This window comes from Lichenostomus cassidix, chromosome 8 (genome assembly GCF_008360975.1).
Source record: "Lichenostomus cassidix isolate B80296 chromosome 8, HeHo_3.0, whole genome shotgun sequence".
Taxonomy (NCBI): domain Eukaryota; kingdom Metazoa; phylum Chordata; class Aves; order Passeriformes; family Meliphagidae; genus Lichenostomus; species Lichenostomus cassidix.
In genome coordinates, this window is record NC_139489.1 from 14,143,349 (window position 1) to 14,162,084 (window position 18,736).

The 18,736-nt window shown below is 37.4% G+C and overlaps 1 protein-coding gene across 5 annotated transcripts in view; it reads right to left on the minus strand.

The window, feature by feature from the left end:
• COL24A1 (collagen type XXIV alpha 1 chain) overlaps positions 1-18,736 on the minus strand; it is a 121,531-nt gene that overhangs the window by 54,420 nt on the left and 48,375 nt on the right. For all 5 annotated transcript variants that reach the window (XR_014853747.1, XM_085067994.1, XM_085067993.1 and 2 more), the window contains 4 exons: positions 17,259-17,312; positions 10,893-10,946; positions 6,484-6,537; positions 5,169-5,213 (listed from right to left, as the gene is read on the minus strand). Coding sequence is in view for 4 of the 5 variants with exons in the window: in XM_085067994.1 (XP_084924120.1) it covers positions 5,169-5,213; positions 6,484-6,537; positions 10,893-10,946; positions 17,259-17,312 (207 nt within the window). In the remaining variant the exon portion in view is untranslated. The remainder of the gene's footprint in view (positions 1-5,168; positions 5,214-6,483; positions 6,538-10,892; positions 10,947-17,258; positions 17,313-18,736) is intronic.

Genomic DNA, 18,736 nt, shown 5'->3' on the forward strand with positions numbered 1-18,736 from the left:
TATATCTGAAAATACACTGTTGAATATTACATCAAATACTGGAACAGTAAGCAAAATTTGTATTAAGTCTTACAGCAGTTGACTCTGAGGAAAAACTGTCACAGCCCAAGACTGAAACACATTTCAATTTCACTTTGAAAAAAACATATTAAAGAGATAAAAAAAGGCAAGGCCTTATGCTCTCCTGGTTAATTCCAGCAGAATAGGGACTCAACACTAACAGAATTTGATGCTTAGACTTCAGGGACTGGTGTTTTATAACTGTCCTTCCTCAACCAGACAAAATCAGCTCAAATACCCTCTCCTTTTTATTCAGAAAATTGATGATTTTAAGCCTCATTTCTCTCCACCAGCATTTTGCTGCTGACAGATCTTGTTGTTATGATATTCACTTTATAACTCTGTTAGCTGGAAGAAATGCAGCAACATCAATCAGAGCAGGAGGCCACAAAGTGACAGATCTTTGAAGCACTTTACAACATGCATCCCTCTCTCTGCTGTCTCACACAGATGCACAAAGGCTTACAAGCCAGGATGCTTTCTCTCAATTTTTAATTAGATATTTATAACTTAATTATTTCTCCCAGCTCTTTCAAGAGGTTGTTTTCCCTCCCAGCATACTTCTTCTAGACATGAACCATGGCCTAACCATTTCATTATCTGGAGAGCACAGCCCTGCCTAGACAAACTTTCCCCATCTGCTCTGAGAAAAAGTCCCTAGACCAGCAACAAAGGTCCAGTGCACTGGATATGGCTCTTGAGCATGTTGCTGATGAGATCACTGGGGGCTGACAACCAGAAAAAGAAAATTAATTCAACATTTTAATGATTCAGTATCAAAAAGATGCAGATTTCTGCTAAAAGGAAATTATCAGCGGCTGTTCCAGCAAACTGAATAATTGGAATTGCCAGCATCTGTAATAAGAGCTTTCCAATCCACATCAACTGTCCTGAGAATAGAGCAACTAAATCAACAGATAATAAAATGGTACTTAAAAAGAGATGGCATTTTTTCATCTGGCTCTTTTGCTTCAGCTGCTCTGTGCCTGTCTTTCAGAGCACAATGTGTGTATTAGTTTCTGGGCATCTGAGAAATTCTCTATATGGCTTTAAAGTATATTCTTTTATCAGGTTCCATGACTTCTCATATTAATCAGTTTCTATCTCTCATTGTCTCTGCCTACCTGAGTGATTTCATTTTGCAACAAGTTCCAACAAATAAAATCACTTTAGGAATGTATTTTTGTTTTTGTCAATGGATCAAAATATGGCACAGCCAGGAATGCAGTACTCAGAGAAGTTCTGGGAGATCCAGATAAAGCAAGTCATGTCTTTCCACAAAGCTTAACAAAGAACAAGTGATGGGTTTCTGCAGGTCACTACATGCTGTTTAACCACTTTGCTGTAAAGAAACTTAAGGTCTTTCCATACATCAAGACCATAACATAAAAATGTTTTAAGCAAAATTCATTGAAAGAAAACTAGTGACCCCTATTAACTACCTTGATAATTTTAGTCTTATGAGAACTGAATTGGAGTTACAGCTCGTAAAGGTTTCTTGGCTGTCATTCCCCAGCTATGTAGTAGCTGCGAAGGACACATTGCAGATGGAAGTTGATCAGAAAATGGAACAAGTGGATTTAACTGGTAAAGCAATCTGAAACACATGGATTTGGCTTTAAACAGAAATACAATACATTTACACATAGAGGAAAAGCTACTGATAGACGATTAAACTAGGGATGTCTGCTTTTCTGCTTGCAAACCCCTGAGAAAATTACTCTTCCAGGGCAGGGTAATCCCAAAGGAAATGTCTGTTTCCTAAAATATTAACTGAAAGATCTACCATTCCCTTTCAGGAAACAGCAACCAACTGTGCTTCCTTTCACCTCACAACAGGTAGGTACAGGTGTGTATATGTTAATGTAAATATCTCAAACTATCACTCTATTTCAATCCCTCCATAAGCTCCCCACATGCCTTCAGCCCACAGGAAGGCACTTTCAGAAAACACTGCACTAGGGGTGTGGGGAAGATTTGAGAACATTTTCCACTATCGTCAGGAGAAACTGCTCATCTTATGACTATATAAATTCCAGCTTCTGTTTAACACATGTAGCTCAGAAAGTCATCAATGTGCAACAGTTTCTTTTTACTTTTTGGTTTAAAAGAATCTCCACTCTTTTAAAGGAATTTTCTTCTCCAGCAATGAAGATTAAAAAAAAAAAAAAGCAGCACCAATGCTTGCACTGACTGAGCTGAGCTATACTGACAGTTACAGTGTTAATATTTTGATAGCCTTTGAGAGAGAGGGTTAAGTAGGAGGAAGCTGAAAAAACACAGTCACATCTTTAGTATGGCAACTACTGTATTTTCACAGGACACATAAGCAAATTAAAAAAAAAAATCAGCATTTTTCCTAATGTACAAGGATTGATTTAAGAGAGTGTAAGTAATTGTCTTTGGAATAGAATGGTGTATCCTGAATAAGCAGGAGAACATCCTTGGTTTTGTCTCCAGTTGCTTTAGACACATGGAAATTCTGTTTTGAGCTGGGCCTGAGAAGCCCTGTGCAGGTTCATATTCACTTCTGTTCCAGTAGAGGATGATCTGTTTTGATGGCAGACTTGGTCAGGTGGGTTCCAGGGGTTTTTGGTCTCTTGCACATTTTTTAAAGTAAATGTAGAAACAAGGGCAGAGGAGGGGGGAGAGAGAGAAATGAGGTGAAATTTTATGGCTGCCAGCTTGGCACATGCCTAAACCTGAACTGGGGATAGGGTTTTTTCACCTGAAATTGTAAAAGAGGTAAGGATTCCAGAAGCACTAGAAACCTGCTTCAGTGCTGTTTCATGAGAATAATCAAAGGTTGACGATATATCACCTACAAGGATACTTTACCTAGTTTAGACAAGCCCTAGAAAATTAAGGTAACAGTGGCTGAAAAGAGGACTATCCTATTTAACCATGCCCACAAATAAGGTCTGTAGGGCAGGAAGCAAGGCTGTAGCGAGAAAAGCACAGACAAGACTTTCAGATAGAATAGCTAGACATTAGAAAAAAGGTCTGTAAACCAGGCAAACAACTGAAGCAGACTGACAAGGAGAATGAAGAATTCCCACTCCTGGAGGCTGAAAAACACAAGCTAAACACATCTGTCAGCTGAAGGCAGAGCTAACAGCGGATGGTGCCTTGGGGCCATGCATGGCCAGAGCACTGTCTTCAGACCCCTCTTGGAGACCTCCTCTGCCCCCATGGCTATTTAGTTAGTGCAGGGACAACACAGCTTTGACAGTGTTTACTTTCAGATGTAACATTCACTTTTTATAACTCCCTTCATGGAAAATGGAAACAAAGCCTATGTAAATCAAATGAATGTCAAATTGCAATAAAGGAAGCATAATTTAAAAAGACATATGTGTTCAGCAGCTTATTGACTCAGTCCTGCCACACTATGTGAGATTTAACAATGTCATGGTTGTGACTCTCACCAACACAGTCACACAGCCTGTGTTACATGTGGGAGCAAAGCCCCAGGGACAAGCAGAGATGGGAGCAGAGTTCAGAGCAGCAGCACAAATAGGTCAGCCTGGAGCTGTGGAACAGCTGGAGTCAAGAGAAGCTGTAGAATCCAGGCAAGAGCATGTGGGCCCCTGGACAAGGAGGAAAAACAGGCAGAGCTGCCCATCAAGCAAAATTCCCTTTTTCCCTCTTTTCTCTTTTCAGGAGGGGATGTTAGCCAGCAAGCTACTAAAAAATATCTAGAGACAGCAGCCCTGGGGCCCACTGCAGATGCACATACTCTTCTCTCAACAACTTGTTGTGAGAGAGAAACCAGAGAGCTGTAAGTCATGCCAATGGTGTGCACATTTCCCACTGAGAGAAATAAAAACCTAAATAATTTAGGTCAAATTGACCCAAAATAGATTAAAAATATTTCAGATTGCTAGGCTACACAAAAATGTTTCCTCTTGGGTCACTTTGACACCAGCTGATGGTGGCCTGTGCATGCCTGGTGACGTGGAGGATGTGAAGGTAGGTGTCTCATTGCCCATGAGTCACCCACTACAGCATCTTCTTTTCCAATTTCCACAGAACAACATGGGAGTTGCTGTCCAGCCATGAAGCCCTGCCCAAGGAAGAGGCTCAAAGGATGATGCAGCCAAAATAAAAATTTCCATGAGGCTCTCAGCAGAAGCAGATTAAACTGAATATTAAACTAAGTTACAGTGTTTTGAAATTCTGTTCAATTTCTTGCATATTTTCCGCAGCTGAAAAACAAAGGGACTTTTGTGGGAGGGTTTGGTTTTTTGTTTGTTTTTCTTTTTGTTTTGGTGTGGGTTTGTTTGTCTTAACACCTAATCTATGTGGCAAATAAATATTTTAATATAATTTTTAACAGCAAGCAAATTCCCAGCTTTGATGAGCTAACGAACAGGAAAAATGGCATAGGAATATACGCACTCTAAAAGCAGAAAACAGTGGAAAAGACTCTCAAATTCATGCAAGAAATGGACAGTCATCCAGAATGAAAACCAAGTCAGTGATTTTTCACACATAATCAAGTAAAGGCAGAAGATCAAATTGCATTCAATAAACTTAGTGACCCTCCAATAATCCCTAGTGCAGGCTAGTATCCATATTACCTTGGAAATTTTCTAAAAATAAGCTTCAAGTTCACTAGAATACTCTTATACACTAGTTTGTTTTTATAACTAACAAAAAAAAATTGGATGATGGTTTTAATTACCTATATTTTAAAACATGTCAGCATAAGCAGCATTGTGATGTTCCAGCTTTACTGTTTTCAGCAACTATCTGCCAGGTTTCTGGTAGATTTCTTAAAGCATACATCCTTTATATTTCTCTCTGTGAGCTGCACAGGTTCTTCTCCAATTTAAATATTTTGATATATCAGCTGGTTCAGTCCGTAGGAAGTGCATGGCAGTTTATTTATCTCAGAGGAGCACTACATTTTGTGCACTATGGCAGTGATTTCCTTTCAAACCCTTTGTACGGAAAGCCACTTCTCCTCTCAGCTCTGCTTTGAGCATGTTCTGAGGAAAAACATGCTTATTCAGGAGATGCCTTTTTATCACAGTCACTTCTCACAGTAACCTTACATTTTAAAGCAAGACTGAAAAATAGCCTGCCCTAGCAGAATTACTTACTCTTGGGCCGACTCCTCCAATAGGTCCAGCTGGTCCTACTTCTCCCTGAAAGAAATCAAGACTTCAGTGATCTTGATAACTGTATTTATTATATCATCCTAAATTTACTTCATATGTATTTGTCTGAGTCCAAGTCTGATAGAAACACTATAAAACACAGACATATCCATTAGCCAGAAAGCCATGACCCATGTGGATGCTATCAGAAAAGCAGTGAAACTGTTGGTATACCTACCCTGATAGCAATAGTTTTACAATTTTGAGCAGGGACGGACTCAGCAATTATGGGTCAATCCCTGTCTGCCCTGCAGTTATTCTATTCAAGCAGAATTTGACTATTAAAACTACGAAAGCAGTAGGAGCATTCCTGCTTTTCTCTTCCATGTTGCTATCGCATTTTGCCAAGGTTTAACTCTTATCTTTCCTCAGAGATGGAGGGAGGCTGGGAATCAGGTGTGTAAGGCAAGAAATGAGACACTGTGCCTGTGCTGCCCAGCAACCTGATATAATTATGCACAATGTGGAACTGCAGCCTTAAGTCTTCAGGGTTCACTCATTACACAGTTAAAGTGTGAATTAGCATCAATGCCATGCCAGGATGTCATGGCTGAGATCCTTTTGTAGTTCATTGTTCCTCCTCAACATGGCCAATTTTCTCCAAGTTTTGGCAGGAGTGGTACACAACCTTTGCAATTACAAGTGACAGGAATTGGGAATTATGAAATCCTACCTGGTGCTTTATGGCTTCTTACCTAACAGTCCATCTTGCCACTGTTAGCTTTTATTCATTCAATGTCTGTCATGGAAGCCCATCATTCAGCTATTTGGAAGTCTAGATGCCTATCTTCAGAATCACCAATTAAATTATTTTTAATGTTAATTATTTGTAGCCTACAAGACATGAGCTTTTATTTTTATGATGATGAATTAAGAATACTTGATGCATCTATAAGATGAAGAACTGTCTTTCTCCCCTTTCAGTTAATAGGGGTCTAGCTGTTTACTTAAAAGCATCTAGGACACTGTAGCCAAATTGATACATGTTATCTCCCCAGTTTAGCTAAAATAACCACATCCAACGCTGGATGTATATAATCTGAGATTCCACTGGAATAATTAAAATAAACCATATAATGGATGCATAGCCCCATAAAGCTGCTAAAAACTTTTTGAAACACTTCCCAAAATGCAAAAGAAACTTCAAATTTTGCATGACAACACCACACACACCTAACTATTGTTGTCTAACCCTCTTACCCCTCACAACTTTTTCTTTGAAACATTATCTCTTAATTGGATAATTTTTTCATCTTACCTCAACTCCTTTGGGGCCTTGTGGCCCTGGAGGCCCTCGGTCACCCAGAGCTCCCTAAACATCCAAACAAACACAGTGAGAACTTACATCAACTGACAATCATGTTGGTCTAGTTTATCTCCTCTAAAAAAGCCAAATCTGGACTAAAATGCAAAACTGAGGTAGGAGACTTAATTTCTTACCAGTATTCATACAGAAAGCCAGAAGAAGATGCAGAAAACCAAGCATCTTAGAAACTTCTACATAGATTTAGCTGAAGCATTATTCTTTTGATGTTGTGAGAAGGAAATAAGAAATCATTCGAACAAAATAGTACAATTCCTCTCTTTTTAAAGAGGTAAAGCACACTACCATATTAAGATTAAAGAATCATCAATGGTGCAGATCTTTTATTAGGGCAGTCTTTAGAACAACATGTGTTGACAACACTACAATGGAAAGAAACTAGAGTGAATTTAAACCACTAGCTTGTCCAAAACTACTTGTGATTTTCAACCCTTACTTTTCTGTTGGATTATAATCAGCTTCCCAGAGATAAAGCACCTTAACCTCTGCCAACTCAGAGTTTTCATGACTGCTCACACCAACATTTCCAAAACTTTGTTTAAAAGTTTGCAGCTAGCAGTGTGACAAAATCCTCGGGCATCCCAATTACAATGGGATAATTGGGAAAAGCATTTGACCTGGCACAGAACAAAAAAAAAGTGTAAACATATTAATGTTCTGGGAAACCTAAGATTAACAATATCAGATAAAGCAACAAGAACAAAGAAACTGCCCTTTAGGAGAGATATGATTAGCCTCTGAAGAAAGCAATGGTGGGAAAGTGTAAGCCTTATTAACTGCGTACTAATGAAGCTGAAGTCTAGACACTGGTCCAGGCATTGGTCCAGTAACAATTTACTCAGCAGGCAAAGTAAAATGGAAGAGAAAAATGGAACAGGCCACCTCAAGGTAGTGAGTTTCATTGAAGAGCCCATCAATCTGGGAGGGACTGGGGTGGAGTCCTGCTTGACATACCACCACGGAAGTGACAGGAGGGCTTTCAGTAGCACTACATAAGCAATATTCTTATATGGTTACCAATGAAATTTGCTCCTTGGCTTAACTGTTGTTTTATTCTAACAGCAAAGCCCGTTAGGAGATTAGGCTTTCAGTGCAATAGAACAGCACAGTGGAAATGGCAGCATCACTGCTACTGTACACAGCCTTCCACTGCACTTAACTGTGCTCAAAAAAAAGTTCTAGACTGTAAACTGAATATAAATACTAAATTAATTTTTCATCTCCTCCTTGAGGTTTCAGACAACAAAGAGAAAATGAAGGTAGTCATTTACACATGTGCCAAAGTGCCTGGAAAAAAAAATGGGATTCAGCAAATGGGGTATCCCATGTTTCCCATATATAAATTCCCAGGTGACCATCCCTTCCAGAAGAGGTGAAACTCCTAATAATCACTTTATTAAAATGTGTTACACAAACAAACATAAATTAACAGGGGAAGGAAGCTCTCAGCTGTGTCTATGGTACAACACACACTGCTAGAAAAACTACAGTGGTAGTCAGCATATTCTGACCATCTTTTCCTCTCACTTTTCTTGGTCAGAGAGCATAAATACTTGCAAAGAATAACATAGGAAACAAACAAAGTTACTTCAGAACTTCTTAAAAACATTCTTATTTCCTTTTTTACAAAAAGTGTGTTGTTCATTTTCTTTAATTACTGGTGGATCAAGATCAAACACCTTCTAAAATATTGTTTCCAAGCTGAGTAAGGTTCTGTAGACCAAATTACATAATAAATCCTTTGAACATTGGTTTAGAGAGATCAGATTTGCTGATTATTGCACTAATTTGGAAAAAATTTACAATTCAGGACTTCTACTGGCATTTAGAGACAGCTGATCATACTCAATAGAGCTTCAATTTCCAAGAGTTTTAATTTATCCCACATTAACTGCTAAATAATAAAGCTTACCCTGCTTTCTTGGCTTTTAAAATGGGTATTGCTTCTGAGGAAGCATAAACAAAAACATGAGGAAAATAGCAGCATAGTGAGAACAGTTTTCTAAAAATAAAACTGGAGGAAATTTTTTAGAATTGCTGTCAACTCAAGGCAGCTGGGAATCCCAAAAGCCAAACATTTCCAAAGTTATGCAGACCATCTCCCTCAGCACTGGGAGCAGCATAAGAGTTTTTCCAGTTTGGTAATCCTTCTTTTCAAATGTAAGCCATCAGTTCTCCCTGACTAGGGCAGGCTGTCTAAGCTTTTTGTCACCAAGTGTGCTGGAGAGCACTGAATCTGGTTCAGCTATGTAATTTCTGTATCAAAAGAACATGGAGTCTTAAACTTTGTAGTCCACCTCTTAGTACCTTATTTTTCTGGAATCTGTGAAAAGGCAACAAATCAGTAACATGTATTAAACATCAACAGAATTCTACCAAAAACTCTTAGGATATAATGTGCAATAATACAATCTCACTGAAGAAACTGAGCATCAGGGTTTAGATCTGTTACATCATTCACGTATACCCCTGGACAATTAAATCTGAACTGCAGTTCAAGAATTGTTGTATTTCTCTTCTAGTATTTTCCCTGGACCCTAGACAGAGTCCTTCACCAACAGTTGGTTTTTTTTGTAAACACCCTGGGTAACTCAGAAACACAAGAGCAACTTGCCACTGCAATGGTCAGACAAACTCATTAATCTGTCAGCTAACTTTATACATACATGCATACAAACAAGTTTGCAAAGCAATAAATCAGAATTGAAGGTCAACACCTCTTTCTAGAAACACATTTTAACTTCTTCTCAATTTGCCCCATCAGATAACTAGTTCTCAGCCTTCCTGGAAGATTCTGTCTATTTTGGTAAAAGGCTCTTGACATGGTTGAAAGATAAGAGATACAGAAAATACTGGCTACCGCTTCAGCAACTGGATTATTTGAGAGGTTCTTAGGAATGATCACCTTTGGCATGGGGGCATTGTCACAGTCTTTCAGGTACAAATAAGATCATATCTTTAAACCATTTACTGCTCCCCATCCTATGTTTTCTTGACTAGTCTGCTATAGAATTTCACAACTCTGTTGACAGAAAATGTTGTAATTTCCATGTCTGTTTATTCATAGACACCCTGTATGTTCTGTCCTTGGACAAATTATATTGCTGGTCTTATACCGTTCTTTTGCCTCACCAGTTTCTGCCCTCTGGTTTACTCAAAGCTCAAAAAAAGCCTTCATTTTGGTACAATGAACAAACTGCCTCTCAGAATAAAGCCATTCAAGTGTTCTTTTCTGCATCTAGTCTCACTTGATTGAGTCAAGTGAGAATGAAATTGCCCAGAAACTGTACTATGGACATAAAGCCATCTCATGCTTTGTGCAGTGGCATTAATGAGATACCTTGCCTCATGTTCTACAATTTCACTTAATTTCCAGCTGCATTGTTGTGCTTTTATTTCAGAGAGGTCTGGCAATGTCTTTGGTCTAAGTCTATAGTAGGATTTATTATTTTAGTCCTTGCTTGAATCAATCTGAAATAACTGAAGTGGGATGAATTAGCAAAAAGTGTGGCTTTTTTAGATAATCTAAAGATGGTCAACTTCGTTTCATATACATGTTTCATTCTGTCATACTTGTGGCTATTTACCACAGAAAATACAATGTAAGAATAGTCCCAAGGCTGATGAGTGAGGTACTTGCCTTCCAACAAGTAGTCAATCTTTAGATATTATTCAACCATCTTCCTCTGGGTTAATTTCTGAGTCACTTGCACTTTTTTTTATTAGTCTCCACCATTTCCAATTTAACAAAATTTTCCTATATCTGCTTTTATTCAAAGCTTCATTGAAAACTTTATTCATGTGACTCATTGCCTAAGCTGGATCTAAAATTTTAGCCTACCAAAGAGCAGAATCTAAATTATTCTGGCACAGTTTTGTTGATGAATTTTGTCCTTTATTGTTATATCTTATTATTTTATCCATAATTTCATCTGGCAAGTGAATTTTACCTATTTTCCATGTCTTCAACTACTATTTTTTTAAGAAATTGTTAAAAACAATTTTTAGTATTCAGGTGGAACCCGAGTAATACAAAGATCTACATATATTTGGCATGCATTTTATTTACATACAGGTGAAACACATGCTAGTTTCTAGCCACACAGCATTTTCTCACACTTATTTTGCCATTGCAAGCTTCCACCTAACACACTAATTGCTCTCAGAACTGTGTGGACAGCATTAAACATTCAAATAACTTTCTCATATAAATATCTGAGGCAAAATATCTGCATTCTAACAGTAAGATTATCTTCTAATGCCAGTGTCCATCTCTCAGAGCCTTTTCCTCAGAGATTTGCACTATTTACTCTTATTTTTAATAGGTTTTTATATAATCTTACCTTAGGACCTGCAGGGCCATTTAATCCAGGTACACCAATATCTCCTGGAAAACCCTAAATAAATCATAGACAAATTATTTGCAGAGTAGGAATGTTTTCAGTGTACTTGTTTTGATTCTGTTCATTCATTTAATAAACCTGAGTCACAGAAACAAGAAATAAATTTGTTCTACCATCCCAAAAAATGTCAAAATCCATTATGTTTCCTTGAAAGAACTTGGATAAGTGACAGATTTTAGGCAGCTTTCGTTAAACTCAATTTAGCAGATGTCAGCATGGATTTAATTTCTCTTAGGATAAGACTTTTTATCCGCTAAACAATGTTTGAAATTAAACCATTGGACTGGTTTTGAGGCACAAAAAACCACCATAAAGGACCAGGTCCTGCACTTATGAATTCAACTATTTTTTTAATAAAGTTTAGAGAGCAGCTGAAGCCCTTTAATCCTTGGCCACACTTTAAGGACAAGATCACTGCAAGATTAAGAAAAAGGTAAGAAGCCTTTTGCCTCCAAATCAGCAGGTGATAATCTAGGGCTGGCTGGCAATAACCAAAGATCACCAGCATTATTCATTAAACAGAACATTATTCAGAATTCATAAACAGATTATTCACTGTTTGTGAAACAATTTGTAGTATAGATCAAGCTGTTAAGAAAAAGTAAATATGCACAGAAAAGGAATCAATTAAAAATATCACTGCGAGCCATTTGGCCAGTAGGCATTGAGTTGGGACACCTTGAGGACACCTCTGAGTCAGCAGAATTCAGCTACAGCTAGTTTGCTTTATAAGGAATGAGTACATTTTAAGGAAAGAAAATGATGCAGCTAACCCTTAGGCAATACAATAGTAAGGTAAATTTAATTATTATCCAGAGAGGATACCTGATCTTTACATTTGTAGTATAAAATAAAGTGTTGGTAATTAGTTAGCACATGGTTCATTCAGTGCCCTGCCAAGATAGCATTTGATTTTGCTTTTTTAATAAACTTTTACATTAATTAAATTTTGACCATCTGGAAACAGCAAGATTGCCATTTCCTCCAAGCAAAAGATTTATTACTGTATCTAAGCACACCCACAGTCTAACACTAGGAAAAACAAATTTCCTTTTTCGTTAAGAGAAAATCATTACAGATTAAAATGTATAAATACCACTCTTTGCATACATACTTTTTCCAGTAATGGAAACAAAAGCACATACACATTCAGAACAACTTTTAAAAAAATCAGGTTTAGCACTTGGATGCTAATGAGTCTAAAAGTAAACCACTAAAGGGTAAAAATGGTCTGAGTTTTCAGAAGATGTGGAGCAACTCTAACACTCAATATTTCACAATACATCACAATGACTTCACTTCTTTTTGCCATAAAGCAGCAATTACAAGTAGAACTGTGCAACACATCCAGCATGCCTCTAGGTGGCACAGAGCATATTATTTCCATGTGACCAAGATACTGAGACTGATACCTAAAATACTCACTTGCATTACCCTTGACTTCTGTATATTTAAAAGAGGATGTGTTTTTTTTAAATCCTGGCCACCGTTATCCAGTGAAATATGTTGAAGAGTCAGGTTAATTCCTTGGAAATTTTTAGTTCATCCTTTCTTAATTTTAAATTTGCTTATTTATAGACCTTAAATAGTTACCAAGGGGTGAGTTGCTTCATATGTCTGTAAATCTTTAAGTTTCTAATGTGCTAAATGCTGACACAATTTCCTCTTATCGATAAACATTCCAGAAAACAATCTGTCCAGAAAAATGTTAATTTAGAAACATTCTTATGCTTTTGTAAAGGAATATATTTATTTTAGTTATTTGTTTGTTTAAATATTTCTGGAAGGAATTCAGTAAGTACCATGTGATGTAGGTGTTGACAAGTACTATTGCAGATAAAACAAACATGATATTTGGAAACCTTTTCACGTCAGGTAAAATCTTAGCATACAACAGGGTTCCTGGCCTGAGAGCATCAACATTAAACAATGCATTTTAAGTATTAAAATCCTCATAATTTTTATCTTTTCTGTGACGATGAATTAAGACTTTTCTACCTGAGCACAACTACAGAGAAAATGCAGATATTATGGCAGTATTAGAATGCTGTTTCCAAGATGTTCTCATGTTAATAATCCATTAAATAAGTGTAATAATCCAGGGCACAGACAGCCACTTAAGACAATACCAGAAAAAGAATGAACCAGGAAGGATTTCCTTGAACACCTCAGCAAGGGCACTTGCCATTCAGATTCCTTGCAGTGAAGTGGTACACATCTTAGCAATATCTAAATCTGCCATGAGTAATTCAGCAGCCAGCTGCCTGTGAAGTTACCCCAGATTAAAAAGTCATTATTCTTCCATAAGTGAAAGGCCAAGAGATTTTCATATATTTTCCAGCTGCAATGTAGTTTTCAGCAGAGACTATTCAAAACAAAACATCCCTTGATATTGACTTCTTCTAAGGAAATGCAGTGTTAACTTCCCATCAGCCAGAAGCCTGGCAGCTGGTAGGACACAAATAATTTTAAAAATCTTGCTAGAGCTGTGGCATTTTGCCAGCAAAGCACTTTAGAATTCACTTCATCAAATCAAAAGAGATGTGGCATCAGAAAAATCTGAAGTGCCAACTATCTTAACACAAATGTGCTTTAATCATGCTGTGGATGTGTTGCTTTTTGTACTGAACATTTAAATATAAAATTAACATATTTATTGCTCTCATTTATCTATATAATGTTTAATTAACAAAAAAATACACAGATGGCCAAGTTGTTACTGTTAGGACATGTCTCAGTGCCCCAGAGAGCCTTTCAATTGTCTTTATTTCTGTATTTCCTAGAAATTATTTATTTGCAAGTTATTTGATCCAGTATTGAAATAGAAGGCTATGTTATCACTGCACACCTGGCATTGCTCGCAAAAACTCAAAAAAACGTGAAACATGCATTAAAAATAAAGTTTTTGTTAAACTAACACCTCAAAGCAGCCAGTGATTCACTCACAAAATGTGTGCCTTTTTGACTCTTTACTGTTATTTGAATGTTTCCTTTTCCTTTGTAAGGCTACTGCCTTGAGCATGAAACACGCCAGCTGAATCTCATACAAATACCTTCCTGAAGGAATATACTAATGACTTCTGATCAAAATACAGCACAGATGAAACAAGTTCTATTGAAGACAATGACTAATGCTCTCTCCGCTTCAGATAAAACCTATTTATAAAACTCAGAGCACATCTGAAGGCACATCTGAAGGAAACTATCACCCTCATTTTGGGGGATAATGTGATTCCTAGAGTAAAATTTAACTATAAAATATTCTGCATGCATGTGGAAGCCTGTTAAAGGCTTGTCTAATTTCATTCACATTTACAATAAGCACTGCATACTTCATTGTACACAGTTAACAGAGACATTGTGGGTTAAAACAGTCAAATCAGCACTTTCCAGTTGTCATACCAATAAAAAAAACCTCTACAGAAATTTCATATTTTGGCAGTTCATTTTCAGATGCATGACAAAGCAGCAAAATGTGTCAACTGATGAAGAATACACTCCATAAACTGCTCACTGAATATATCCAGTGGTTTGTGAGCAGCAGGCATTCAAGCAAACGACAGACACTGGCTTTGCAGCAAAAGACCCAGAGGAGAATTTGCCTTGACACTGCAGGACTCCAGCACTGAAAACATCCCTTGGCAGCCAACCCTCATACAGCCACCCAGAGAGTGACAAGACCTCTGTCCCCACCTCTGCTCGCTCCTGCCATCAGCACTGCAGGTCTCCAGTGCACCCTGGCTACGGGTGTGTGGCTCATTTCAACTCTGACCTGCTGCACCTTGGCTGCACAGCTGCAGAGCAATGAATTAGGAAGCACTGCACTGGTGATCTGCATTCGAAACCACAGAACCCTGTGGGGATGATTGGAGTCTGCCTGCCCTGCTCCCACCTCTCTGTGTGCAGAGACAGCTCTGGACTTCAGCTGCTGTAGTGCCAGAGTTACAGCAGTTTACATGGGAAGAAAATCAGCAACAGGACTAATTATTTTTTACACCGGAAATGAAAATACTTGAATGTGTGATTGGAAAGACCAAAGGATCCCCAGGTTTTTACTTCACATGTACTCAAAATATACTTGAATATGGGGACAGGGCACATTTATAAATCCCACTGTGCTAAGTGTTGGACAAAATGAGAGAGAAATAGCTGGAAGTAGACTCTGAGAGGTTCTTCTACTGGGCAGACACAGCCTTGTTCCTCCTGCTCACAGCAATGTCCGACAAATCCCAATATAGGTTTGGTTTGGTTTTAAAATAAAATCTTTTGTAGAAGGCATATGGTAAGGATTGTCACGTCTATACCAAATTCAAAGTACTCTCCTTGTAAGACACTATTTCATCACATTCTTCTATTTCCAGAAACATCAAGGGAACATTCAGCATATGATATAATGTGTGTTTTCTACATGGCATCACAGGAAGTCTGACCATTCAGATAATGAAATAGGAACAAGGAAAGCAGCCTTGTCTGACCTGCTAGCTTTCTGGTTTTGGAAGACGAGACATGATCAAACACGTGACAGTAGGCTTTTCTTGTGGAAAAATCTACATTATTTGCTCATACTTCATACATTCACTTGTGTCTAAATAACTTCTGGCAACAACAACAACTAGCTCATTTTTATAAGACAATGTAACGGGAGGGCAAGATACACTCTTCAGTTTTAACTGCTTATTTTAAGTTCCTTTCATTACAGAACTTCTAGTATCTTCAATTTGTCTAAAATCCCAGTATGCTGCTATCCTACATCCTTTCTGTTTCTATTTTGCCATATGGTGACCATATTTTTATGAAGTAAAAGGTGGAAAAACCTCTTTTATTTTTTTTGAACATGTCTTGCATGACTGAAGTTAAGAGAAATTTTGCTTTGTAGTTTTAAACCTGCCATTTTGCAGACAATTACCCAAAAAAAACGTACCTGGTCACTCAAGTTTTAATTATCTAGCGTCATGCACTTTATTTACCTTCTAATGACGAAGCAATTCTGATCTCCTGAGCGAGAGGAAATGCTGAGCTTTTCAGACAGAAGGTTTCCTATCTGTACCTGCCCTAAGCATAACTAGCCCAGAAGGATGATCTTTTCCCCAGACACAAAGGATTACCATGTCTGTGTTGGAACAAGGAACTATGAAGGACTACCAGCACAGGCACCAGGGTCAGCAGGACACAGGCTTCAGGACCAACAATTTGGGATTAACCTGATGCAGGTCTCCCTTGCTGGAAGCTGTACAAAGAGATGATGCAAGGGCCTCTTTTGTTAATAATGAGGCTTGCCAAATCTAAAATCCTGAGCCACAGAAGGTGGCAGCTCTGGACAGCAAGCACAGGCTTTGTGTCTTCTGCATCCTTTTGAATAAAACAGAGAGAATTACTCTGACAAGACCACCTTGGGTTGCTACAATGCACTTTCCAATGAGTTTTCTCTCAGTGAGGGCTTTTGCCTAATAAGAAAGGTAAGAACACAGAGCCTTCAATTGAGGAGATATGCTCAAAGACACGTAAAGGCAGAAAAAAAGATCATTGTTAATATATGTCTTCCATTCATTTTTTTTTAAAAAGAAAACCCCCAAACAAAGAAAGAAACCCCACCACAAACCAAACAAAACCCAAAACATACTCATTGCAGGAGGCTGATTAGAAAGAACAATCCACAATTTCTGCTTTCATCTCTCCAGCATGTGGTGTCTGTATATACATATGTCTTTCTGGTACAGACCACAGCATTTTTCCTTAAAGCCCATGATATAAATGCAAAAAAGCACCAAAATAGGGCTATTTGGAGACTGACAGTTTCTGTGTTGAATTCCATAGCACTAAGGAGTTCTTAGGAAAATTCATTTCTAGATTCACCTGCTTGGCAATGCTTCCCAGGTAACTGGTGTTTATTCTTTCTGTTTCTTGCAAGAGATAGATATGCAACCAGGCCTGGAAAATCCCATTTGTAAACGTGCCATTGTATTTACAAATGGAAGTGTGCCTGAGAAATCACATGAAATCATATTACACATCATTCCAGGTGTAACCCACAACAACATGATTCAAGAGAGAGCAAATCCTGATCACAATACCAAATGAAGATTACTTTGCATTCAAAGATCCTGCACATTAATATTTTGCAGAAAAAAATTATGAGCTGGAATCTTTCATACTTTATGGAGGAGAATGAATTCATCACATTAACTGAATAAAAAACTTTTCCTAAATCAACTAAGAAAACAGTCTTTTATGGAGCAAACACATTTACCTCTTATTTTAATAATTTAGAGCTGACATTCAGTTTACCTCTATCAAGCAATTTCTTACCTCAGGTCCCTGAGGACCCAATGGTCCATGGGGTCCAGGTTCTCCAACTTTCCCCTTGAAAAAAATCCAAACAGTTAAGATTTCTGATGATAATTAATTTTTAACAACAGATTGTTATGGAGATTTTAAAAACATTTATTAACAAAAAGGCCAACACAAGTGTTGAGATAACTTGTTCACTAAATAGGAAATTTTATAGCTGCCTCTCTTGGTATACAATTAAAACTAGTTCTTCATATCCCTTTGAGTCACAACAAAAAAAAATTCAAATTAGTTTTAGACAGAGAAAACTGTGAGTTTTGGCAGGAACCATATGAAAAACTATTGAAATACATAGCTGTTTTCACAATAAAAATGGCATATTATTTAAATGTCCAAAAAGTAACTGCTACAGATATTGGTTTACAAACTTATCTATATATTTTAAGTATCCAGTCATAGCCAAAAAATGGCATTTTTGTGATTAATAACAGTAAAATTATATCCTATCCACACATTATAGTGACTCCATTACATACAAATTTCAACCCATCTAAAAATGGGCCAAAATATTTTTTTAAGTTGTACTTGTTCTTCTACATTTATAAACTTTCTACCACCATAACTAGATGTTACTTGAGCAAAATTAAGGTCTGACCTGGAAAACATTTTTCTAATTTTTAACGGGAATGATTTACTTGTAAATTTATTCTACAAAGTTAAATCTCTATTACTTGCAGAACTGAGGTCTCATAGCTTAATTTAATGTAAGTCACAAAGTTGGTCACATTCAGCTTGTGCTTAAAATTCCCAACTGTTCAGGAACAGGCTGATTCACATGTTTATCTTTAAATGAAAATTCTTATATCTTTAAAAGCTAAAAAGACGTGTTTTCCCATCTAAGCTTAAACAAATTTCTGAAAGTTTATTGCAGGATTAATGTTTATATTATAAATTATAGGACAAAGGAAGAGTTTTTTATTGTGTTTAAGGGCCTATGACAATCATGAGGTCTAAGAAGGTTTACCAGATATTGGCTTATTTGCACATAAGAAAGCTGACACTGGAGTGAGTATTGGAAACTTTTAATTATATACTGAAAAGAAACAGATATTAGCACTAAAAACAGGTGAGGAAAAGCCAGGTAACCCTGTGCATTATGCCTTTTCTGCCTCAGCATTTACAAACCCAGCAGAAATGGCAGCCCTGCATAGATGCCTTGAAAGTGGCTAAAAATCAGAAAATACTGAAATTCATGACTACTCCCATCCCTGTGAGAAATGACTGGCTGTTATTGATTACATATCACACACTGCCTCCAAACCTAGCTAGTCCAAATAGTCATCTTGAAGTTCCCAAACGTCTCAGTGCATTTGTTTTAAATATTATCAACATGTCTACTCCCCCACACAGTAATTGTCACATAATTTCTAATATCCTAAGGACTCCTCTATTAAAATTTGACACATTAACTGATCTTTGTAATAAAGTCTCACATC